Source organism: Perissodus microlepis, chromosome 12, assembly GCF_051167445.1.
Source record: "Perissodus microlepis isolate ML-2025 ecotype Zambia chromosome 12, ASM5116744v1, whole genome shotgun sequence".
Classification (NCBI taxonomy): domain Eukaryota; kingdom Metazoa; phylum Chordata; class Actinopteri; order Cichliformes; family Cichlidae; genus Perissodus; species Perissodus microlepis.
The window spans coordinates 30,045,592-30,072,652 of NC_140472.1; the positions used below are offsets into that span (position 1 = coordinate 30,045,592).

General features: G+C 39.8%; 2 protein-coding genes across 4 annotated transcripts in view; one reads left to right on the forward strand and one right to left on the reverse strand.

Moving 5' to 3' along the window:
- ksr2 (kinase suppressor of ras 2) overlaps positions 1–27,061 on the reverse strand; it is a 130,646-nt gene that overhangs the window by 14,375 nt on the left and 89,210 nt on the right. For all 3 annotated transcript variants that reach the window (XM_084947452.1, XM_084947453.1, XM_084947451.1), the window contains 7 exons: positions 25,654–25,723; positions 13,644–13,692; positions 12,306–12,667; positions 8,413–8,509; positions 8,185–8,318; positions 2,937–3,071; positions 1,230–1,359 (listed from right to left, as the gene is read on the reverse strand). In XM_084947452.1, the coding sequence (XP_084803578.1) occupies positions 1,230–1,359; positions 2,937–3,071; positions 8,185–8,318; positions 8,413–8,509; positions 12,306–12,667; positions 13,644–13,692; positions 25,654–25,723 (977 nt within the window). The remainder of the gene's footprint in view (positions 1–1,229; positions 1,360–2,936; positions 3,072–8,184; positions 8,319–8,412; positions 8,510–12,305; positions 12,668–13,643; positions 13,693–25,653; positions 25,724–27,061) is intronic.
- Positions 23,649–24,517, forward strand: LOC146376587 (uncharacterized). Its single transcript, XM_084947466.1, has one exon. The coding sequence runs from the start codon at positions 23,664–23,666 to the stop codon at positions 24,504–24,506; it is 843 nt and encodes a 280-aa protein (XP_084803592.1). The 5' UTR covers positions 23,649–23,663; the 3' UTR covers positions 24,507–24,517.

Here is a 27,061-nt window from a genome sequence, read left to right on the forward strand (position 1 = left end):
TAGCAGCTGCATTAACATTTCAAACAAAGTGTCCATACATGCTAAGCTGGGAGTCAGAATGTCATGGAAGTCAACATTAATATACTCGAGTCAATAAAAATTTAACCTCATATATATATATATATATATATATATATATATATATATATATATATATATATATATATATATATACACACACATATATATATATATATATATATACACATATGTGTGTGTGTCTTTATTTTCTTTCTTTTTCTTTTTTATCTATTTAGTTTTTTACACTTAAACAATGTAATATTACAATTTCACTGCTTTAGGTAGACAAAAGTAATGTTAACTAATTAACTTCCTAATAAAATATTTAAAAAGATGCATTAGTCCTTTGACTGGCATGAAACTTTAATGGTAAGCGATGACTCATGCTTGACAAGCATCAGCACAGCAGCTTAAGGTTCACTTCACAGGTCTTCATTTTAGCACTGAGCAGAGTATCACTCTGTACATTACTGACTGTGCTAACATGGGGACCGTAATTAACCCAACAGCTCACTTCATTCATGCTACCACAGCATCACTATTCTAACAGGAAGAACTAAAAAACACAATTATGCAAATGAACTGTAAACATACTTTGCTCCGTTACAACAGAACATCTACTCAGGAAAATCTATTATTAAGAGACAAGTGCGGACTAGCAGACAGATAGCAGAAATGGTACAGTAAAATGAAGTTATACTTGGAGTTTACTTAATCTGCAAAATCACAAGTTCATTTACTTAACAACAACAGAAAAAGTGACAAAAACGTAATAATTAAATTCAAAGAATGTTTTGAAAATTTTTACACTACTTAATCTTTTTTCTAATTTAAACATTTTGGTTTACAATAGCACACAGCAGGAGAATTTTCACACCAAATGCATTCTCTGAAAATAGTCAATTTGGCTAAGGCAGGGGTGCTTCATGGGGAGACAATTACACTAGACAGCTACTTGCTCTCATGGGATCAATCACGCATTACATAAACTTTGCAACTGGGAGCCAGAGGAGTAAAGACATCTACACTTTTACATAAAGCTCTGACAGATGATGTACCGCATGTGTGAAAATAACCTTCCTGTCTTTATCAGGCAAGGTAATCTTTCAACGAGTGCTTAAACACGAAAATTATAAAGCAGCTGATTTTGAAGGAAAAGGTGATTCATAAATAGTGAAAAGTTAAAAAGAAAAAAAAGAAGCTCTTACTAATATCTCCTTCCCCATGCCAGTTTGTGCAAGATTGGGTTTCATCCCACTGCCGATCTGCCATATGATCACCTCTGCTGGTTGACTCTTGTAAGGCCATTCACGTGCGTGTAACTCGTACCAGATGGTGCTGAGAAGACAAAGAAGCAAAGTGGATCAGTGTTTTAAACTATCTGGTCATAAGAATAACAGCGTCTTCAAAAAACACCTATGGAGGATTCTTATCCAGGCAAGAGCAAGCACAACTATAAACTGACAAACTTTATTTTTACAGTTGAATAAGCAGCTGTAGATGATGCATAATTGGATCGTGATACGTGCAAAAGCATGATTTTGTGGATTACTTTTTGTCAGTTTAAATTTTTGAAAAACAATTAAGCTAAAAAACAGCACATTTTTAATTACTACTCATGGAAAATTAGCATTCACTACCTTCCCTGTGCAAATAAGGTGTTTTCATTCTGCTCCTGCGTGTCGAGTTTGAGTAGAATAAAAATAGCTCTTTGCCAGGAGTAAGGGGAAAAAGATGATGGCTGATTGGTGATGAATATGCAAAAAAGCCATGAGGGTCACCTCTAGGTAACACAAATGCTAACAGAGCAGCTGGACATGGTGCACCAGTGTTGCACTCTTCTTCCCTTTAGAATAATATAGTGATGAGACCTCCATATGGGGAACCATCTGAGAAAGCAATTGTGTTAGGAGTCAACAGAGCAGGGTCCACCCCCTCAAATGAAGCAGTAATGTCACTGGAGAAAGAACAGGAGCCAGGGGGGCTTTTTTAATCAAGTTAGGATGAATTTAAAATTGGGCTTCAGAGGAGGAGCTGGAGGACACCTTGGTTTGAGAAACCTAAGTGACACTCAGACAGGAAATCTGTATGTAATAATGGAAAAAATCAGTGAGATGTTTTCGACCAAAAGGAGCGCATGGAAAAATGCATCATGCGTCTGAGCACACCTTCAGTCACAAAACTTGTTTAGTTTCTCTTCTATTCAGTCCTCCTGCTTAGACAACTCCTTTAGTTTCTCACCATCACTATTGCAATTATTCAACCTGCAATTATTCAATCACTTTTGCACATTTGCAAAGGCAACCCCCTCTTGGTTCGCATTATTTGCTCAAATAAGGTTTTAACACACACGGGTGCACCAGTCGCTAATCAGTGTGCATTTTATACTCCAATTAGCTTCCCCAGTGTTCTGCTGTCTTTCAGCTGCTATTGCTTATTTGTGCATTACCCAGCCCATCTTTATCATAAATATAGATCCAATCACTCAGTATTTCAGTTAAATCACATAGATTAAGTGTTTATTAATCAGGTGAGCAATGCCAAGTGGAGTCTATGCCAAAATCATAATTTTACATAATTAGGTTTTAACACTGTTAATCCCATTTCCAGTAAATGCTTATGAAATGGATGTATAAAGACTGGAAATAGCATAAAAAATTCATTTATTATATCAGATCACTATATTATACATGTCTTTGTACACTAGTCTTTGTACAGCAGTAAAAAACCTCTATCTATAATGAGATCTTAAAAGTGTTAATGAGAGTTGCCTCATGTGGTGCAGAGTATTTATTAAGTTCACACACATATTTGGAGTTTGTAAACCCTCTTTGTCAACAGTCTGCTATAATCCTCCAGGCTCGGATGCCGTCTGGACAAACAAACTAGGGGGCATCTGGTAAGAGGACTCTCACCCAAAAGCAAAGACATCTGACTGCTTGGAGAAAGGAAGCTTGTCCTCTTCTGTTTCTGGAGAGAGCTGCTGGATGATTTCAGGGGCTAGGTGGCACAACCAGCCGTTGGGGATCCTCAGTTTATCTTCTCTGCGGCTGTAGAGAGAGAAAATGTGCAGATGGAGACTTGTCAGGGCTTACTGATCTACTGTATCATGCTGCCAAGCTATTACACTGATTCATTTTCATTATAGTACACTGTAGATACAAAAACCACCAATAAGATGAATCTGTAATGCTTTTCAATTACTGTTTCATATAGCTATGAGCGTTATTGTTGCTGTTGCATTACTGGTAAGTTGATGTAATTGCCATTCTATTTTATAAACATCATCTTTTACTTTTCTGTTTAACTGTTACAGTGGTTTTATCTTTGAAATAAATTGGTGATGTGTAAATGACAGTTTTCAAAGTTTTTGCAAGTCACACTGCAGGAAATTAAGTCTTGATCACAATCTGTGTTAAAGTTTTGAAGCGCATCAGATTGTGGATTTAAAATCCACTGAATTGCAACGCTACAATATAAAAACAAGAAAAGGAGATAAACAAAGACTTGTCATTGTCTTACTCTCAATGTACAGTTCTTATGTTTTAACAACACAAACAAAATATGCACAGCTCTTACCTTATTGGTGTCACTTGAATTCGTGAAACTTGTTATGATTAGTGTGTGCGTTACCCATGTTAAGATTGCACACTTATGTTACGCTGATAATGGCAATATATCCAAATGTCAGCAGATGTTGTTAGAATGCTAGTGAGTGAAATTTGATCATTATTCATAGTCACAGTGGTCAAAACTACATAAAGTGCTCTGGCTAGTATTTATCATAATTGTCCAAACAGATCAGCCAGCTGTGAGGGTGACAATTTAATAAAATCAGTGCTTCAAAACAAGTGACAGGGAAATAATCTTACTTCTTTTCACCAGTGTGCATTCTAGATATGAAGAATTTCAGCATATCTAAAGCTCAGAAATTAACTGAATCTGGCCTCCTTAGTCTGCACACAAACAGTGTAAAATTACTTTGCTTTTAAATGGGATGTTATGTATTGTAGCTAGTGACTGGCTGCAGTGTCCATGAAGATCTTTCACCACAAAAAAGCTCTAATTACATTCTATAAAACAAGATTATAGGTATTTGGGGGGTTTTGTTAACTTTGGGAATGACCAGCTTTCTCCAGTTTATGCCAAACTAAGCAGCTACAGATCGTAGCTTCATATTTATAATGCGGATGTCATAATGACATCATTTTGCTTCAAATGAGATGCCAAATAAGCTTATTTTTTCAAACAGAAAATGTTGATGTTGTTGCTGTTAATATATTGGCATTTGGTCTGCTTTTAAAAACACTAAATGTAACCACAGATTAAAAATGACTTATCCCTTTCAACTAGTGCAATTACTACAAGTGCAAGTACATCGTCGTAGTTTTGAACACCATATCTGTTTTAATGATAATGATCTCGCAGTAAGCTTCCAGTATTTATGCTATACAAAACTCATTAACACTTGGCTCTAGTGTCATGATGAATTGCAAATTTATGAGAGATGAACATGCAAAAATCAATATGAATAAAATGCTTTCATACACTCAGGTGTACGAGGTGGACTGGGAAGTTTTGCATAAACTTCTGCATAAACTCTGCTGTGATCAAATGTGCTCTACACATAAGTTGTGTTAGAACAGAATAATTTTTCATAAATTTAAAACTGTTTTTTTTTTCACTAACTACCCTTGAAACTTGGGTTCTCTTTCAGAGGCCTGGGAACATGAGGGTCCTTTGCAGCATTGCTGTTCCTAGGACTGTGCTCTTCTGGACAGAGATCTCAGATGTCATTCCTGATACCTGTGTGAGCCACTTGCCCAGTTTGGAGGCCACTGCTTTGGGTGTTCTGAGTACCACGAATACCACTGTTGATTTTACCCTCCTCATTTCCTCTAGCTCCTGTCTGTGGTATTTCTCAAGCTTCTTGTTGATTTTATGTTCCTTCTTCCTGGTATAGTAATCATTTGGTATAGCAATATCTATCTACTATGTCCAGTTCGTTAGTATCACCTGTTTGTCCGTCTGTATCTGGAAGTCCCACAAGATTTTAGCTCAGACATTCTTAACTACCCTAGGGGGCATGTCCCATTTTGATTTAGGGACTTGTCACAGATGTTCTTGTATAATATTCCAGCCTGGTGGTCTTGCCTGGTGTGGTAGACCCCAGCCTTTATTGACCTAGTGCTTAGAGCTTGTTCCTGCACTGCAATAATTATTTTTCTCAATTTTCTGCTGGGTGAGGTATTCACTAGGCACATAATCAGGTGTGGCCATCTTCCTGATTAATTCATAGATCTATGTTGTTTCATCATGGATAGTGGCCCTAAGACTTTCTCTAGTCCTTGGCCTTCTTCTTTCTGCTTAGCCTTAGTCTCAGAGTTGAGGGGTGACAACTTCCTTGGAGTTTTCTTGTCTTGATGTCAGTGGCTTCTATCTGCTGCTTTGGCTAGCAGGGTATCTGATCACTGGCACTGCTGATTGCCCAAATCTTGTTCTTCCCATTCAGCTAACTCCTCAGGACTTGCCTTACTCATGGGAGATATTTGGTAATTACAGCTTTCCTAGCAGGCTCTTCATGACTCCCATTTGCTTGTGGGATTCCCAGGTACTTGTAGCTGTCTTCAGTGTCTGCAATGTTCCCTTCTGGTAGTGCAATCGCCTCCATTCTGATTGCATTTCCTCTTTTTGTTACCATCCAACTACACTTCTCCAGTTCAACTGTAGATAAAGTATTGCAATTTCAGGAGCAGGAACATGCCTCCAAACATGCTCCTTCCAGTTCTCATCTATATAGGTTCCCTCAGTTCTACAAGCTGTTCATTCTCGTTTACGTGCCTCACCCTCCCTCCCCTTTTCAATCCTTTAACTTCTTCACTTCTATTTAGTACATGGGGATCTGCCAGGCCCTGGAGCCGCCGCCACTCCCCTTCAAGGCCTTTCCCAAACCGCAGCTCAATTCATGCCCAAGCCATTCAACTTTACCTACTAAAACGTTATCAAGCCTAAAATGAGGACATGGGCCCAGCTAGTGAAATGGCAGCCCAAATTCTGTAGATCCTAGTCGTGTGCATCGGTGGTATAGAGCTTGATGTCATCGATATAGAGAAGAAGGCTGACATTTGCTCTATGCAGTAGTCAGTATCCTAGTTAATGATTTATCCGAGGTTATTTAAATCTATGCAGAACAACAATGGTGACAAAATATAAACACACTTATGCAACTAGCTTAAGGTTTACCTCCAGTGTTTTTCGCCACATCCCCCACTGAATTCCTGTTGAAGGCTCTTAGGGTCCTGTTGATCAGTTCTAAGCATTCCAGGATCCATGTGTGAGACACTGAGTCATAGGCATTCTTGTAGTCAATCCAGGCAGCCCACAGGTTGGTCAGTCTGGTCTTACAGTCTCAAATGACTGATCTGCCTACCAGTAGTTGGTGCTATGCTGATTCCTTTCCAGGCCAAACTGATGAACTGAGCCATGTGCTTGTTCATCTCAGCCACTATGATGCCTGACAAGGCACTAATGCAGATTATCGGCCAGTAGTTGGATGGAACTAGGCCCTTCTGGGTATCCTTGACTATCAGGACTGGTTTTCAGTTAGCCATTCCAGGTGGGTCTCATCCATTAGCAGCAGCCAGATGTTCATGGACCACAGTTAGTTTCTTTAGTCAGTAGGTGTGAATCATATCAGGTCCCGGTACTATCCAGCTTCACACTTGAAGTTGTTTCTTTTATATCTGCCACTCTCATGGTTACTGGGTCCTGTTCAAGGAAGTTGCTGTGACCTTCTCTTAGATTTGCAAGCCACTGAGCATTGTTGTAACGTGTTGCAATACAATTCTCCCATATGCTCTTCCAGTATTGCTCTGTGTTCAGCCTTGGTGGGGTTGCTCTCCTATTGTCCTCCACCACTGAGAGTACACCTTGGATGGTTCAATGGAGAACAGCTAGTTTATTCTTCCGGCTTCTATCACTCTGGTATAACTGAAGATGTGCAGAGGTCAGTCTTTGGTTGGGTGTTTCTAAGGCCTCAGGTTGTTGCACTTCTTAGGTAACCCTTTTTTCATCACACTTTTACTATAGTTTTAATAATTTTGCTAACTTCCCTTTACTACCTTAAGCTTATAGCAAAGCATCTAAAGGACCACTGTTGGGATATATCAACTAGTTGGTTTTAGTGATGGTCGCAGTAGGGATTGTCTATAATGCTGCATTCACATCTCTTAGTAGACTTTCAGAGGGTACTTCATGTAGTCATGTAGTCAGACTCCAGGTTTCCAGCTTAGCCATGATCTTCTCTTTTAGGTCAGCTCCATTAACACCTCCAACCCACCAGTTCTTCTTGGGGCTCTGTACCTAATTTTGGAGGGTGGTAATGATGATATCTCCCCCTGGATCTGATGTCCTGGCTCACCAATGCTGTAGTATAGTATGTGTAGTAGTATGTGTTGTACCTTGTCAATCTCTAGTTACAATGCAATTGTTTCTTACAGATGTTGAAACACTGAGCTACTAGTTGTTTCGATGTTAGTCTAGATGTTGGGTGTCATACATATATATTTTTTCATTGGCATGGGAAATAATTTTGAGCATTTTAACCATTGCTGATGATTCACAGAACAAATAGTTCTGCTGTACTGTTTGTAAGGGCAAATTTATCCAGCCATTATTGAATTTATTTGCTCCTCCTTGACCTGGTTACTCATGTTTTCTTTATATCTTGGACATTTCTGTTTAACACTGTTTGAGTTCTTGAGGGGACAAGTGTGAAGCTTTTATGGGAACTGTAATTACTTACAGAAAAAAAAAACAGTTTTCAATTATTTGCGCATGAATGTAATCTTAATGACAACCGTTATGTAAATTAGACATGTTGCAACAGAGGTTTTCAAAAACAGAAAAGGAAGCATCACCATTCATTATAATTGAACAGTGTTAAAAAATGTATGCAGTAATAATAAAAAAGTAGGGTTTAAATACATAACAAGATGACATTTTCATCACACAAATGTGCAGCGTATCCACTGCATGGACCAAAGGTTTTGTTGTCTCTGCACTACACGTGTCAGAACTTTCAGTTTCTCTCCAAGACTAATTCATGTATTGCAAATGCTAACGAAAGCGTTCCTGTCCCATAAGTGTATTGAACATAATTACCTGCCAGCCTGCAGAACTCCAGATATGGTGAAGAGCCCAAAGTCAGTGATGACGACTTTGCCATTGTCATAAAACACATTCTTGGACTTCATGTCTTTGTGTAAGATCCCCTTTGCGTGGAGGTAGCCCATCCCCTGAGGACAGAGAGAGGGAGGGAGGGTGGGACACCTTGTAATACGTGGCGTTCTGCTGAAGTGTTTTGGAGAAATCAGTGCAGAGTTATTTTACCTTGACCATCTCTTGCGCAATCTGTCGTGTCTTGTTAACATCCAGGACAACTTTGGCATCTCGCACTACAGAATAAAGTGTCCTGCCTTTACAAAAGCTGGAAGAGACAGTAAAATTCAGGGTTTACAACAATGCCAATAGGTAATACAAATTTGATAAAATCACTACATGATTTAGATGTTACAAGTCAATCTTAAAAAATTCCTTTCGAAACTTTTAAATGAGTATTTTCAGCTTAGTTTGTCACTGGTTTCCTGTCATTCCAATATGTCTCAATCATGCTTTGTACATCAAAGTTGCAAAGAGAAGTGATTCATGAAGCTTGTAAAAAGCAACTGATAAGTGCAGGGCTAAAACCTCATATACAAAGAAGTTAAAATAAAGGACTCCTGTACTGCTCTCCTAAGAATAAAAGAAAAAAAATCATACAAGATAAGTGAATATGGTAAATGGACTGATACTTATATATTGCTTCTAACAGAGAACTCAAAATTGTTTTGAAATCATATTTTAAATGAAATGGAGCAAAGAAGCAGAAGAAGCAGGGAACTCGAGCTGCACTGTTTTACACACATATCGTGCCTTTCTGTCCTCATTTCATATACCAAACATGGCCTCCCATTTTGGTGGTCTAGTTAAGCTACAAAAAAATCTCCAATGTGTCCCTCTTACATGTCAATGTCCACTACCCAGCATTGCAGCCTACAATTTAAACCCCTCCACTGCCCCAGTATCCACCTGTAAACTCAGGGGAATAGTTAATTATAAACCCCCAATTTTACTTACATATTGATGAGTGGTGAGCTGGGTGCCTAGACTGTGAACACACACTATGCTGTGCTGCTGTAATTAATCATCAAAGTATCAACAAGCACCTGACATGTTTATAGTCTGAACAATGTGATGTAAACTTAACTGCAGGCTTGAATGAGTCTCTTTGTCATCCCTAATAAAAACAAATACATAAGAAATGAGACCAATACTCAAACAGTCCACAAAATGGTTAACTGTTAGAGTGCTCAATTTTCACCTCTCTCCACTTCATCTAATCCTCATCTTTTAAATGTTCAGTGTTACATAAAAAGAAAAAATACTTGTTCAGAAGTTCACGAGTGTGAATGCATTACTGGAGTTTGAGACACTGTTAGAGGATAAAATGCCATCCTATGAACTAAAAGGGAAGTTCACTGTAAGCCAGAATGGAGCTAGACTGTATTTCAGCTAGACAGTGTGATATTTCTGGAGGGGTGCCATCAAAATGGCATTTTAATAGGCAGCTCAACAAACACCCCCTGCCTCACACTTGAAGCCCTCAACCCCAACTGTGCCATGCAGGTGACCAACAAAGGACCCGAAGCTAACAGCTCATACATATTCATTCCTGAAACAATCTCATGACAGCCTCATTTTTTATATTTAAAACCTCTCTTTACACGTCTTTTATTAAACACAGAAATCTAACTAACAAATGCTGGCTGGTTAAATCTAAAGCCAGTTGAAATTTTTATGCAGACATTATGTCTTATGACAGTTACTTTTATACCTACGGCAAATATGATATGGATAATCTAGTCTAAGAAGAAAGGGTGTATTTAATGGAAGACAAGATGATGGAAAACTAATGAGTCCACCTTAACATTCTGAAAATCACCTTTGTGCTTCAAAATGAATTATGCAATTTACATGAATAAAATCCAGCAGTAATATCACTGTATCCTCTATGCCCAACAAAATCAACCAACATAACGGAAACAGTTAAAGGAAAACGTTTCAATCAATATTTATGTTCCTATTAATGCAGCCTGAAATCTTTAATAAACCAGTGTACTTCGTTTTGCACTTTGGTCTACATGAGTAATATCAAGACTATTTTGTAGTAACTTTTTTTTATCCTTGTGATGTGAGAAGCAGAGTATTAGTGGATAACAAAGCCACCTGTTGCACTGACATTCGCTATTATTTTCAGCAATCACCAGCGAGGATTTCTGAGAAGCAGCCAGCTCACCTGTTAGCTCCCCTGTGCATACAGCAATTTCAACTGGCATCAGATGCAATATCTCAGAAATCATACAACTGGTCATTTAAAACAGCAAATATGATGGAAGGGATTAGTGCATTTGTGCATGTAGCTTTGCTTCCCAAATCATATTTAAAGTTGTACATTTAGTAAGAGATAGACAGTCCCTTCAAAACAAATATATGCAGAGACAATGTATAAAAATTGCAAGACTTCCTTGTTGTTCACAGCCTATGTAGATTACAATAGGACGGGCAATAATTTCCTTCTGAACGTCATTAGCTCTGCTAATTAATTAAATGAGAGTACTCCTCGTGATGTTCTTTAACAAGAAAACAACCTTTCTCTTAATTGTTATAAGTGGCAAAATACTTACAGTACTTAAATCTGCCTAAATGTAAACACTAATACATGAAATAATTAAAGAGAGAGGAATCTTCAAGTCCACTCTAACCTCATATTATCTGCTGTTGCACTGTAGTGAAGACAAATGCACTATTGCAATGGTGAGTGGTTGGTTCATCTATTCAGCAACAGCAGCAGCCTGCTCTAATCATAACCTCTCCACATCCCATTGTCAGACACTCTAAACTCATATTTCTAAAGGAGGGAAGGTCTGTGGCTGATCTAGAATGAATGCTAGGTGACCAGGACTGACTGTCAAAGCCATAAAATGGTCATTCTCTCAAGTTCAGAAGCAGACCAAACTACACATTTTAGAGCTGTGAAAATGATGAACTCATGACCAATATTACCATACAATGCATAATGATTTTTTTTTTTACTGGAAAAGTAGTAATTCAACAAGCTATTTTCAACAGTTTTGACACTGTTTCAGGCCTAATCTACATTTGTTATTATACCACAGTAAAGTCCTCAGTCTTCCTACATTGTTTTTTAATTTTAATTTTACTGTTTTTATTTGTGTTTCAGTATCTTATTGTATATGTAATTAAACAAGTTTTACTTTTGACACTCTGAACTAAACACATATCAGACAGACAGACAGACAGATAGACAAAGACAGATGGATGGATGGATGGATGGATGGCTGGATGGATGGACAGACAGACAGACAGTTACGCTGGTTAGAGTTATATAATTTTTTTCCCTACAGATAACCCATATGAACATTTCTGCATTTTATCTGCGATGATCCATTTATGGAGTCTCATTATATTGCTTTTTATAATTGCACTGCACTTTCATTTGTTTTATGGTCAGCATTCTTTTCATTGCCATCTGTATATTATTTTTGCAGCCTGCTCAAACATGAAAGCTCAAATGAACCATTATGTACTATAACATATTCTAATATAGGGCTATTGACGGACACCATTATGACTGCAATTATAAAGAACAATAGAGGTCGTTTTAAAAAGTTCTTCAAACTCAACTTGTATTATTTTAAAGTGGCACTTTAACTGACCTTTTAGGCCATGCAAATATTGTAGTTTCCTTATTATTCAATATTATTTCTGGACATTAAACTATAAGACATGACATGTTAATTCTTTAAGGTACTCAGATTACTTTCTCGTTAATTCTGAAATTCAAGTCATTTTTTATTTAGTTTCTAAATTAAGTAATCTGTTGCTGGTAAACTGTTTGCTTGTATCCCTTTTTCTTTGCTGCCATGTAACAAAACAAAATATAAAATCCTCAGTGCATTTGTTCATGTTTCTCTCCAAGTCCTTGACAGGTAGCTACATTCAAGTGTTCATTAGCTGCTTTTTGTAGTGAAGCTCAGCTTGTGAGCCGGTAGAGAGGACAATCACACAATATAGCAAACAGTACTTAAGTGTGATCAGTGTCTGTCAGAGGTGTAGAGCTTTATCAGGGACACCTTAATTCAAACTTAGATCTTTATCCTTACCTGGTAATGATGGCCAGATGTGGTGGGCTCATGCAGGCCCCCATAAAGAGCACCACATTTTCATGGCGAGTGTTTCGGTAGGCCATCACCTCACGTTTGAAGGCCTTCAGCTGGTCTTCGTTATCACGCTCAATGTCAATTAAGCGAATGGCGACCTCGCCGTGCCATCGTCCATGGAAAACCTTTCCAAAGCGACCCTTACCAATCATCTCCCCAATCTCTAGTTGCTCAAAGGGGATGTCCCATTCCTGCAGGAAGATACTGGTCTGACTGGCCTTACGTGGGAAGTTTCGAGCCGACAGGAGCGACAAGTTCATCTCCTCAAACTCATCACCAGAGTCCTCATCATTGCCTTCCTCATTCTGTGATAAAGCAAAATTGAACTGTGGGTAGCTTGAATTTCTTACACATGTATGGAATCAAAATGCCATTATACACAAAAAGATAGTGTTAAATCATTCCAGCAAGATAGCAGATGGATGTTTTATTATTTTTTTTATACAAGTGCCATTTAAGAGAAGCATAATTATCGGCAAAAAGCTTCTCCAACCCACCAAGCTTTAGATGTAGCAAAAGCTCTGTATTCCCAGGATGAACAGTTTTTATCAGATGGTAATGTCAATTTTTCATTTTATACATACATAAATACATAAATAAATCATCTTTCCCTGTAACAATATATATTTTACAATGAGTATAGCATATGATGTGATATATTTTAGCTTAGAAGTGAATGTATTTAGTACTATTTTACTTATAAACAGGATTGTATATGAAAAAAAACAAACACATACTGTATGTCTGTGTTGCCTCTATATATAATGATTTTTCTCTGGCTGTTTGCACTTGAAATACTGACTGTTTAGACTGTTACCAATAAAAAATAGACTGATAAAAAAAGGGAAAACAACCACAGGGAAAAGTGGTTGATTTACTCTGATTTGATTTTAAATATAATGCACCGCAAGAGAGAAAATGACCTACTCCAAGGCGCCTGCTGGAATATCATTCAACGCAATCTGCATCACATTTTCTCAAATGATATCATTGTTATAGAAATAGCAATGACGAGCAGCGAAGATGTCTTTTCCTTCTTGTTGCTTTTGACGCATAACTTACCTAAAGGCTCCTCACAGAGCTGAGACAAATTATGCTAAATGAGAGAACAACGCAAATGACTGTGACAAGTGTTGGTGAGAGTGGTATTTAGTCTTCATTCGCATTCACCAGCAATTACACACTGATATTACTGACATAATTGTCAGTACTATCAGCAATGCAAGGACTGAACAAAACTAGATCCACACACGCTGAAAGCACAACAAAGGTCATACTCACGTCTGATGTAGGTTCAACTTCGATTTGAAGCAAAGGGTTGCCCTCATTGCTAAAATAAAAAGGAGGAAGAGAAGAAATATATTCATAAGGAAAAATATCTTTGCAGGTTTTAAATTCTTTATTGAGTGTATACGTTGATTGTGTAGTATTAGTATTAGTATAGGCATGTTCTAAAGCCATCTATATGTATGTGCATCTGAAACCAAAGTATTTCCATCTAAAGCGCTTTGAGATTCCGTGCTATATAAATAAAACTGAACTGAACTGAGATGGTTTTGCGGTAGATATCAGTAATGTAGCCTCTACACAGAGATGTGGTACTCACACGTATGATCAGACAGGCTGATTTTTATCTGGACGACTATTGTGTGTACACTGATGTGTGTCATTCCATATGATGTGTCACCACTATAACCTCTAAATCATTTCACAAACAGATAATGAATATGTCTGAATACCATCTGTGGATGGCAATATACTAACGCCTGTGTCATATTAAGTCATGACAAATGTTTAGGTTCTCACAATAGTTTCCAATTATTGAGGAAGCAGAAAAGTAAACACAAAAAAGAATCAAAGATTACTACAAAAACTACAACAAGAACTGCTGTTGCAGTTTTTTGTCTCTATGCCCAGTTGAACTGATTGCACCTGCACCTGATATATTCTAATTGGCAATAGATAACTTCTCTTGACACCCTTTCCCCTGTGTGTCTGTCACAAAGACTGAATTGCACTCTGTTTTACAACACCTGGTTGTCTCTGACTAAAAAGTAGGAATTTTCTTTGTTTTGTTTTTTGCTTTTTGTTTTTAAAGTTGCTATTAAAGTAGAAATGACTGAATGTCATTTGTGATGCCTTTTGGGTGCTGGAGCCCTCTCCATCGATTAAAATGCTTGTCCAGGGTTCACTGCTGTTTTGTTTTGTTTGTACTTCTTTGTACCACTTTCACAACATTTTTTTTTCTTTTACTGTGTGTTACTTTGCTGTCAGTCGATTCAACTTCCTACAGAATAACAGCAATAGATCAGTCTCGTGTTCCTGAGAGATTTTGTAGAGGCAAATGTGCATATCAGAACCAGTGATTTTGGCCAGTGTTCAACCAATCTCGGTACTTAGCATGAGAATGGCACATGAATATTTTTAAAAAGGTCTGAACCCAGAATCATTAAGCACCAATGAAGCTCTGAAGGTCTGAAATATTTGGTTTTAGTGATACTTTTTCTGCACTTTTAAACAATGCAATAAATATCTGCAGGCAGCTCTGAGACCTGCAATTTAAAAGCTGCACGCCACCTTATTTTCTGAGCCGGTAACCTTTCTATTGTGCTTTTACCTAGACACCAAAGAAGAGACATGCTGTAAATTCAGAATCCCATTATAACACATAAGGTCTTTTATAGAGGCCATTTCAATGACTATGAGATGAGCTGGTCTTTGTGAATAGCTATTTTGTTATTAGATTTGTCTTATTTTAAACATTAAAAACCAATATTTCTTTTCTGATATTTCAAAATACTAGATACAGATTTTTTTTTTTTTTTTTTTTTTACCTCTCGCAACTAGTCTATCTCGAGTGTTATTATTAATCGTGTTTCCTTTTGTCAGTGTGTTTTTCAGGAGTTACATTTTATTTTTGTATTTTTTTTTCATTCTTTAGCATAATTTTTCTTGGCAATGTGTCTTTTTTCACCTAAAAAAGCTATTATTTTTTTGCACACAATACAATAAAAAGAATTACTGAACCACAGGCTTTTATGCTGTGAATCATCTGCAATGTCTCAGGTGGCAAAAACACAATGATACTGAGACCATTTAATAGATAAATAACTACAATGTGAACAGGGGGGAATGTAAGAGAGAGGTCTTCTCATTAGTGGCAGCCTTTTTCTGACCCTAATTTTTATTTTCACATTCATTTTACGAGTTTTTAAGTGCATTTGCACCCTGTGCCCTTATTAATTTCTGACACAGGCGTGTACATTGTCACCTACAGCCACTCACATGACATAAATGAACCCGTTTCCCTTATTCCACTCAACCCCCACTGTCCACATAATCGTCTGTGTAACATCAGTGTATAACTCCCCACATTCTATGGTATATTAACACTTGTTCGCAGAGCAACCCTTGACTGAAAAGACCATAGGTGAGGCAGCATATAAAATAATGTGATTCCTGTGGCGCCAAGGGCTGCTACCACCGGTTCGATCTCTGCTCTAATGAGGGAATCCTGCAGGGCGTTCGGGTCTAAAACAGGCCCTCATTAACCCTGAGATGAAGCTATTAAGGGCAAAGAAATCTGCCAGCTGCCACTGTAAGAGCATACAAAGAAGGGACAGGAGGGGCGATAGCATTAATTAAATCAGAAGAATGTGGGTTTTATAACCACGCTTATGCGTTCCCATTTGTCAAAAAGGCAGGGAACGATGAACGGGAGTGAGAAAGGGGAAAAATGGAGAAAAGGTGCCAAAGATATGGGTTTTTAAATGAGTTTTGTCTTGCTCTTTTCTCAAGAGATTCATGATTCCTAAATATTTAGCTGTATGTGAATGCCCAAATCAAGAATAAATACAGATATATTATATGTTAAGAATCCAAGGTAAATTATGATGCATTTATTGACTGAAACTAATGGAGAAATTTTTTGGGGGCATTCAGGTCAGAGTGTGCAGCCTTATGAGTCAGCTAGCATTTCTCAGTAGTAGTTGTACATTTTGTTTTCTTAATTTACTGTAGTTCATGCCTTTTCATAACTTCCTACAAGCTGGCTCTGGTAGAATTTGTTCCCAAGTTATGAACATATTTCTATGAAAAGCAAAAATAAAATACAATGTCTCAAACCTTGAATGGTTAATATTGGGGGAACAGGTAATGACTCTTATCTATTTCCCCAAGAGAGAGTGCAAGGGGCTTTTTTTTGTCATTTAATTAGTGTTTTATATACAGTCTCCTGCTGCTCTGATTTCAATAAATGTTAAAACCCCGTTTTTCTTATTGACAAACAAACTAATATCCAAAGTGATGGGTTTAGATTTTATTATTGTCATTTGTATTAGGAAATATTTAACCATATATGCTTAGAGGTGTATAATCAATTGTGTAGTGATAGGATGTGTGATCTTTAACAGGCTGCAAATGCTTGGTGTGCATTCCACGCTGGAATGCACACCTACATCCTGGGAGCATGGGAAGAGATCGTACCTTGTTTTATTGTTTTACGGTAGGATTAACGTAGCTATGTCTGTTTTAGTCTAAGTGCTTTTTTACATATAGATGAACTGTTGGATTTTCCAGACCAGCAGGTTAAGGGAAGTCGTTTATGGGGTCACACTCTGACCCCCCCCCCCCCCCCCCCCCACACACACACACACACACACAGTATTCTTTGTTCACATGTATACCTATGTAAGATGTTATATGTTAATGACCCTATGCATATTCATGTAACCACAATAAAAGGAGTGCTATGGGGAACCTGGCTGAGAGTCTGACAGAGGTCAAGTGGTGGGACGACACTTGGCTCCAGGCAGGTCTCCCTCATGCATGAGTAAACCAGAGAACTTTGGTGCCTTGTGTCTTGCTTTTTGCTGCGTAGCAAATTGTCTTTAACGTTCCAGCGAATAGGTTTATGTTACAAACCTATCATTAATTGGTCCTTCGAGCCGGATCCCTGGAGTTGACGTTCACCGAGGGGAAAAGAGACACGCCGACAGACTGACATCAGCCAGGACTTATAGAGGTCCTGCAGCAAAGTCCCGAGGCGTGAGAATTCGTCATCGGGCCGGTGGATTAGCCGTCTGTTTTTTCTCCTCGATGGATGACGATTGACGGGATTCGGGACTGATGCTACACGCAATGAGCAACACCAAGTAAGTTTAAAGAGCCCGACTCTATAACCGTGTGGTTGTGCAGTCTCCGCCACTTTGTGAGGCGTTGAGAAGTTCGCTACTTTGTGGAGCGATAAGTGAGTTTTTCGCTGCTTTGTGGAGCGATAACTGGGTTCCTCGCTGCTTTGTGGAGCGAGAGGTTCCTCGCTGCTTTGTGGAGCGAGAGGTGAGTTCTCCGCCACTTTGTGGGGCGTTGAGAAGTTCCGCGGGGTCCAGACTGTGCTGGACGATAGGCCTATTTTGTGTTGTTGTCGTTGTCGTTGTTGTTTTCGTTGTTGTTGTTGTGTGAGTGTGTGTGGAGCAGAACACGTGGTCTGTGACGTCAGCAGCGGTTGTTGTTATTATGGGTTCCCAAGCAACCAAGAGTGTGTCAGAGGGTGACGAGAAGTTTATGATGAAATTCGCTCCCGGTAGCGCAAAGTATTTAGGACATTGGCGGAAGAAATATGATTTTGAAGGTAAATTGGTTGTAGGACAATGTCAAATGTTAGTAGACCAGTTGACAGTAAAGGCAGCTTGTGTGAAAGGGAAATTGAAACAGGAGAGTTACAACTGGCGTCCGCTAAATTGTGGTTAGAGCAGGCGCAGAAAAGACAGGAGGCAGTGAATGCGAAGAGAGCAGCTTTGCAGGCATTAGCTGTGAAACCTGAAGATGAGACGGTGCGGTCTACTTCAGTGGTGCTGACGTTAAAGGACCAACAGCGTAGAGCAGCATTAGAGAGAGAGAGAGAGGCCAGAGAGGAGGAAGAAAAGCAGGAGCAGGAGAAGAGAGAGAGAGAGGAGGAGGATAGAGTACGGCAGGAGTTTGGGGAGGCCGCAGCACGATATTTAAGCCCTTATAACACTAGATCCCAAACTAAAAGGGATGAGGCGAGTGCAGCTGGTATGCCTGCCTACCCTTTCCATGATACCTTTCCCATGGTGGAGGTTGCGAATCCCCATTTTGGTGTTGAAGATGACCGAAGCCGTGTTATTTGTGTTTACAGGCCATGGACTGAATCTGAATGTGCAGAGGCATGTAAAGATTTAGGAAACCCGTTGACTAATGTTGATGAATTTATCGCCCGACACAAGCAACTCTGCTCCTCGTACCGCTTAAACGGTCAGGAAACAGAAGCCACCTTTAGGAAGTGTCTCACATATAACTGGGCTCGGGTGCGAGGCACCTACACAGGGAGGGATGGTAATACCGTCCTACCCTATGGCCATGCAAATTTAAGAGGCCAAGTTGATGGGGTTTATGAGCGTCTTAGAAATACTTTTAAAGCTTCAGTAGATTACAACAAAATGAGTTCAGGGCGAGATTAGAGGAAGTTTTCAAAGAACATAGCGGCCTTGAAGAGAGTGCAGAGAAGGCCAGCCCATATCAGCAGCAGTTAAAACATGCTCTGATGAATGGCTTTCATTCACCCATTGCTGATTTTATTAGAAAACAAAATGTTAGTCATAACACTGACGGGTCCGTTGAATGCATGAACTGGGCCCGCCATGCACAGGAAGTCATTAAAAATAAAAAAAAGAAGTCACAAAGCTCTGAGGCCGCTGCTTTTTTAGCAGGTGAAATTTTGTTTCAGGGACAGGCTGGAAGAGAGCAAAATAGAGGCAGGAATAGGAGAGGTAGAGGCTCATGGCAGTTTGGGAGGAACCGTGGGAAAAGTAATGATAGATGCTATGCATGTGGGGAAATGGGCCAGCACGCAAGGGAGTGTCCTGATCGCATGCCTGAAGAGTATAAACGCCCTGATCCAAGAAACCCTTATTATAATAAATGACTAGCACCTGTTGACACTGCTAACACACATACATGTACAAATGATCCCTTAGCTTGCCAGAATTTACAACAGCCTGTGTTTCAGACTCTAGATTTGACTGAAGTATTGTTAAATCTGTCAGGAAAAGAAGTAAAACCAGTTCGCACGTTAACTGTGCAAGGTAAAACTGTTCAATTTCTGTGTGATTCAGGTGCAGATAAAACTGTTTTAAAAGATCATGTGTCAGGAGTTGATCCTTCAAATGGCACAATTTATGTGAAGTCTGCAAATGGTCAGTTAAATCAGCATAGAATCTCTAAACCAGTGTGGATTAGAGATCCTACCACAGGAGAGGCAGCTCAGGGTTCAGTTGTAATGTGCCCAACTTGTCCGGTGAACCTCTTGGGAAGAGATATGATGATGAAACTTGGAATTTCAATAATTCCAACATCCATTGGGATGATAGCTGCAGGAAAAGGTGAAACTGCTGAGACAATGGTTCATCAGGACAGTGGGGATTTGCATTATTACTGGACACTCGACCTGTCGGCCTCCAGACCTGATCAAATAAACTGTAAACTGTTAGCTGCAGCTGAGGAAATGTTGACAACTAGCCATGACATACAGCCACCAGAAGACTTGCATGTCACACTGAGATTTAAGACCATGCCTGGGCCTGATGAGGCCTACACAGATAAAGTGCTGAAATTAGGGCCACAGAGAATCACCATAAAAGCAATATATACTGATGGTGAAACCATGGCTGGATGTAGTGTGATCCTTTCTGAAGCTGCACAACAACTTTTTACAGGGCAAACACCACATATTTCACTGACAAAGAGTGGCACGGCTGAGTGGACAGACTTAACATCTTTGGTGAGACAGGGGGAGAGTGTTGGAATGTGGCAGCAAGCTGGAGGGGGTTGGGAGACAGACATGCAGCACAGCATCTTTCGTAAAAAACTGGGATGGGTGACACATACTACACCACAAACACATTTACAGGGGAGTGAGAATGACACAGCAGAATGATATGTTGTAGATGTCAAAGATCACCCGGAGCTTAAACAGGTCCCAGAGAAGCTCTGGTCTACTGGGAAGACTGATGTGGGGTTAATAACGACAGCGAGTCCAGTAGTAATAAAGCCCAAAACGTCTTTTAGGCCAAGAGTGAAACAATATCCCTTGAAGCCTGATGCAGTGGAAGGCATTAAACCAGTAATAGAGGATATGATTAAAGCAGGGATACTAGTTGAAGCTCCACAAGCAGTATGTAACACACCCATCTTCCCAGTTAGAAAGGCTGATTCACAGTCGTGGCGCATGATTCAAGATTTAAGAGCTGTAAATCAGGCAGTGGAGAGTATAGCTCCATGCGTCCCCGACCCCCACACCTTGTTAAATCAGCTTAAGCCAGACATGACACACTTCACTGTGGTAGATTTAAGTAATGCTTTCTTTTCCATACCAGTACATGAGAATTCACAAGGCTGGTTTGGTTTCACGTATCAAGGCAAAAAATATACATACACCAGACTGCCGCAAGGTTTTTGTGATAGTCCTACAATTTTCACACAGAATATTACAAATTGTCTGTCTGATTTTGTGATTCCATCACATTCACAGATGTTGGTATATGTCGATGACATTTTAATTGCATCCAATTCAGAGAAGAACTGTAAAGACATATCATTGGCATTGCTGACTCACTTAGCTGAGACAGGTAACAAGGCCTCACTTTCAAAGCTACAGTGGGTAAAGACAGAAGTGAAATTTTTAGGACATCTGCTTAGTGCAGCAGGGAAAAGCATACATCCAGAGAGGAAAACAGCTATCTTGGCAGCACCTAGGCCAGTGACAAAGAAACATATGATGCAATTCCTAGGGTTGCTAAATTTCTGTCGATCGTGGATGCCCCATTACTCTGAAATTGCACAGCCATTATTAGATATGATGTACAGTAAACCTTTGGCTATGTCAGAAAGTTTAAGTTGGACCCCTGAGGGGGAGCAAGCTCTGTGCATGCTGAAACAGATGCTGACAGGAGCATCGGTTTTAGGACTTCCAGATTATAATAAGCCTTTTGTTCAAACTGTTGACTGTAAAGGATTTTATGACATCCATGTTAGCACAAAAATGTGGAGGTGGAATGAAGCCAGTAGCTTATTATTCTAAGAGGCTGGATCCAGTGGCTTGTGCCTTACCTCACTGTGTGCGATCTGTGTGTGCAGCCGCTGAAGCCGTAAAGTGTTCTGGTGAAATTGTTTTGTTTCACCCTTCGACCCTGCTAGTTCCACATGAGGTGGATGTTTTATTGTTGCAGACTAAAATGACATTCTTGTCACCTGCAAGACACTTATCTCTAATGTCACTGTTGCTCTCCCAGCCACACATAACTATTAAGCGGTGTACAACTTTGAATCCCTCTACATTGTTGCCCACAGAGGAGGAGGGTACACCACATGTGTGTAGTGAGCATGTAGAAACACAGTGTAAACCTAGAAGTGATTTAACGGACATACCACTCACTGAGGGCAAGGTTTGGTTTGTTGATGGTTCCAGTTTTAAAACAGCAGAGGGAAAGACTAAAACGGGCTTTGCTGTTGTGGATGATGTGCAGGTCATCCGTGCTGGGCAGTTATCACATTCCATGTCTGCCCAAGCAGCTGAGATAGTGGCTCTGACGGAAGCCTGCAAAGCAGCTGAAGGGCAGGCAGTGACTATATATACAGACAGTCAGTATGCATATGCTACACTTCATTTCTTTGCCGCTCAGTGGTCAAGACGAGGCATGACAACATCAACAGGGAAACCTGTGGAGCATGCGACACTTTTGCAGGCCCTGTTGAAAGCAGTCTTACTGCCTAGTAAAGTTGCGGTTTGTAAATGTGCAGCACACACACGTGGCACTGACCCCATTGTACTAGGCAACGCCTTTGCAGATAAAATTGCAAAGGAAGCGGCCCTTGGAACACATGGGGTTCATATTTTGGCGTCTCAGGAGCAAACTATGCCCATCACACATGATGTGTTAGCAGACATGCAGTCACACTCACCTCCAGCTGAGAAGCAGCTGTGGCTCACTAAAGGAGCAAGCCTGCGAGGTGATGTCTACTATCTTTGTGATAAACCTATATTGCCTAAAAACTTATATAGGACTGCTGCAATTTTGAGCCATGGGCTTTGCCATGTCTTAACAGCCGGGATGGTAGCAGCAGTCGAACGGCAGTTTTTCACACTGGGATTCAATGCTTATTCAAAACATTTTTGTAAAGCATGTTTAATATGTTGTAAACATAATGCTCAGGGGAACCTCAGACCTAAAAGAGGAAGGTTTCCCAGACCCAGCTACCCATTTGAAGTAATCCATATGGATTTCATTGAGTTGTCTAACTGTAACACCTACAGGTACTGCCTGGTAATTGTGTGCCCGTTCTCAAAGTGGGTAGAAGTTGTCCCCACTAAGAAAGCAGATGCTATTTCAGTGGCTAAAGCGATATGCAAAAATGTGATCCCAGAGCATGGGATCCCCCAAACTATTTACAGTGACAATGGTCCTCATTTTGTGAATGAAGTAATTGAGAAAATGTCACAACATCTGGGGATAACGCTGAAAAACCACTGCTCATACCACCCACAAAGTGCAGGGCTGATTGAAAGGACTAATGGCACAGTAAAGCTGAGACTCAGGAAAACAATGGAGGAAACAGGCAGAACATGGGTAGACTGCATTGAGCTAGTGAAAATGTATATGAGAATCACGCCAACTGATAATGGCCTAACGCCTTTTGAAATAATATATGGCAGGCCATTTAGAGTTCCAGTATTCTGTAATGATAATGATAAAGCAGAAGAAGAAAACACACTAGCAGACTGGATGATTAAAATGCTTAAAAGCAAAAAAGTCATGAGTGCAAATAATCTGCCAGATGATTCTGTTTCTGTACAGGAAGAACGTCTGAAGCCAGGGGACTGGGTGTTGATAAAGGTCATAAAGAGGAAGTGCTGGTCGAAGCCACGGTGGGACGGACCGTACCAGGCTCTGCTGACAACACCAACAGCTGTGAAGATCGCAGAACGACCCACCTGGATACACCAAAGCCACTGCAAAAAGGTGACACACATCCAGGCCAGCTCGGAGTAAGTGGCAGGAAGACCGGGTACAAAGGGGGGGGAAAGCCTCCAGGGCCCCTCGTCTCAATCCGGTGAAGAAACCAACTGAGCCACAGGTACTCATCAGAATGGCTGGTAAAGTGTGGTCTACCCTGCTGGGTGTAATGGCTTTGATGTCATCATGGTCGGCTGTGGAGACCCTGTATGTCCAAGGAAACCACACCCAATACCCTCATGGCTATTCTACAAACTTTTGGTGGCAGTTTATGAATACAACTGCTCACTTGAACAATAGGACGGACTGCTATGTGTGTGCTCATATGCCATTATCCGCATATACATCTGGACTGTGGCCGTACAGCATACCAGAGGACAGGAGTTGGTGTCTGTTGGGCTTAGCAACTCATCCTGGCAACAGAGTCCTCTGGTCCAAGGCCAATTATAGTACACCTCTGAACATCACCTGGAGTAAGTCGCCACTTCTAAACGTGAATTGTTCTGGGCAAACTGACTTATTGGCCTGGCCTCAAGTGTCAGACCCACTGCCAGACATAATATTGCTGAACAAGCTGAACACAGCTCAACTGCCGCTGTGTGTGATGAACAATGGATCACTGTCAGTGGGGGAGCTGCCGCTTCGCTTATGTGGATACATATACACCTACTGCCCTCCAGAGAATGAGAGCAGGTGCATGAACTGCTTGACCAGTGCGAAGTGTGCTGAGAACTTGACATTAAGGAGGACTGAATGCAAGTTCAACCTGGCTTACAGAATACCAGTAAAAGCAAAAAGTCAGAAGTGGACAGGATGTGCAAGGACGGTGCCGAGCAGTAAAGGAACAAGAGTTTTGGCTGATTGGTATTTCCTGTGTGGACATAAAGCCTATCTATCACTCCCTGAGGGATGGGGAGGATTGTGTGCCGTGGTGAAGTTATCAGATCATGTCTTCTTCATGGACAGAGTTGAACATCACCCTAGCAACCGACGGAAGCGTGAGGTGAATATAGCCTCACCTAACTCTTTTGGAGTGACAGTAGACACTGGAGTGCCACGAGAATTCCGCATTTGGAGTGGAGGAGCTAAATTCACAAAGTCTTTTACTTCTTAGCTGTCACAGTCACATGGGTGTTGTTAATTGTTAAAAGCCTAATAACAAAATAGTTGGCTTTTCATTGTGGGCTGTACACATTTTCCTTTCCTGTATACCCTTTTGGCTGTGAATAAATTCAGTCTATTAGTCTCAATAAAAATGAATATTTTGTCCTCGGTGAGATGACAAAATTTGCCAGCTGCAACTCATTCACAATCAGCCCCGGAGTGTACACAGAGACCAGTATAGCAACAAAACAAAACAAAACTCATATGCATGCATTTGGAGCACCTTGTGAAAAACTGACAGTGAAGCTTTACCGCTCAACGCCTGAATGTGGTTTCAAGATACAGAAAACAATATTTCGCGTCACATTATAATGATTATGGTAATGAATGTAATGCTAAATGCTAAACTATCCCACACATGGAGTCTATTGTTATGTATGCATGCCATTATTTTTGTATGATTCCTATTATTTCCAGACTTTGCCTTCCTGTTTTGTAATCTCAAATCTGGCAGCTGCTATATAAATGAGGCATGACGACATCAAAGACAGCTTGTACATGTACAGCCCCGTACCTCAGTGTAAAAGTCATACTTTAGATTTTTTCCCAGTCTTACTACCATGTTGATTTTTTTAAAATAAAATTATTTGTTCTTGATTAATCTACTCCAGTCTTTCAGCATGACCTGTATTTCATCACAACTGATCATCTTCCTATAGATTCTTACCCCGTTTCATGCGATATATTGAGATCTGATTTAATTAACATCTGGGTCGAGAGGCATCTCATCACTAATCCGTCTCTTCCGGTTGTCTTCCTATGACCACTGGCTTCCTCAAAGAGCTAGTGAAAATCCACTTGGCATCCCAAGTGTAGCGTGAACTAAAGGCCATGCTAACATTAGTCTCTGAGTAATCATCATGTCGTCCCTCGCATTGAAATTGCCACCCAAATATCTGTGCTCCAATAAGTTCAACTTGGCCTCTGACCAACTACCCCAGAGAGAAAGGGGGAAGAGGGGAGGAGGAGAAGGAGAGAAAGCATGCAGATGAGGAAAAGGCAGACTGACAGAGAGAAAAGATGATTGGTAGTACTTTCTTTCTTTAAATGTATTCATGTGGTTCTACTGAACTATTTCTGTCATTGATTTTACTTACCCTGGTTCAGAAAGAACGGGATGCAGAATGACCTGCGGAGCTCGGCTGGGAGGAGCCTCGGGAGCAACATCTGGAAGCATTCGAGTTACAACACATCAAATTAACGAATTGAAACAAAACTGCACTCATTAAAAGTCATTTTTAACATTGGTGGTGCTGCTTATCATGTAATAGAAAAGCTAGGGAACACCAGCTACAACAGAGCCACAGTGGTGACCGAAATACCAGCTGTGTCAAAACTGTGATACTATTACACAAGGCAAAAGAGTTTTTCTTTCCCAGTAAAATGCAGTAGTAGCAATGCTATCATCATTGTAAGCCTTCTGTTTTCAGCTATCATTGCTAACTATCATAATGGAAGAAGGAAAACTATTATTCCGACTGTTGTTGTGATTTGGCGCTATATAAATAAAACTGAATTGAATTGAATCATGGTGTAATATCCTACTTAATGACACAAGGTAACTCTTCCTACTGTACTTTGGAAAAAATAATTAAAGCATGATGTCATCTACCATAGGGCTAATCCTGTGGCATTGCTATGAATAGGTGAAATCTGATGCCAAATTATAAATTAACTCCACTTAACCTCTCCCATTAAACAGGATTTGAAGACTTCCAGGGTGCCTGTGAGTACATGGAAATTTTCAAACACACTTGGCGTCTACAATACTTATTCACACAATGAAATTATGACCTTCATTATGTCAACAAAGAGACTGACTGCCATTCTGTTTAAAGAGCACCTAAAAAAAACTTATGACTTTATAGATTCTAAATGTTTACACAGACTTTTTTCTTTGTGTGTAAAAGCTGTCTATAATGATATGCAGTGAATTGTGACACAAATTATGAAAGGCAACACGCATTCTGAAACTCTCACATAAATACATTCTCCTTTTACATACTCGCACTGTCATTTTTATATCATTTTCTTTTTAATTCTCACATTCACCCCTTTTACTTATATATTTCAATGCACATATTCATACATTTTTATTCTGACATTTTTCCTCATATGTAGTTCTCATGCACATTAATTTAATATGCATTTAATTCTATAAAGGATATGTGGACGTAAGAAGAAAAAGTGTAATTTATTTGTGTCTAACAAAAGAATACACTAGATGCTTAAAAGCACTGGACCACCTACATATGACACCGACAGGAATTGCCTAGTCATGCAAATGCATATTTAGTCAGCAGAGCTTGGTGAGATTGGAATGTAACTTTACATGATCTATCACTTCTTGGCTAGGTTCCTATAGTTCCTAAATGCTTTGCAATAATACCACTTATAGTTCCAAATGGAAGAAATCTCATGAACTGACTTCTTGCTCAAATTCAACACAATCTTTAGAATCTTTATTAGACCCATTCTTCTGTTTGCAAAGGCAGATTGTATGAC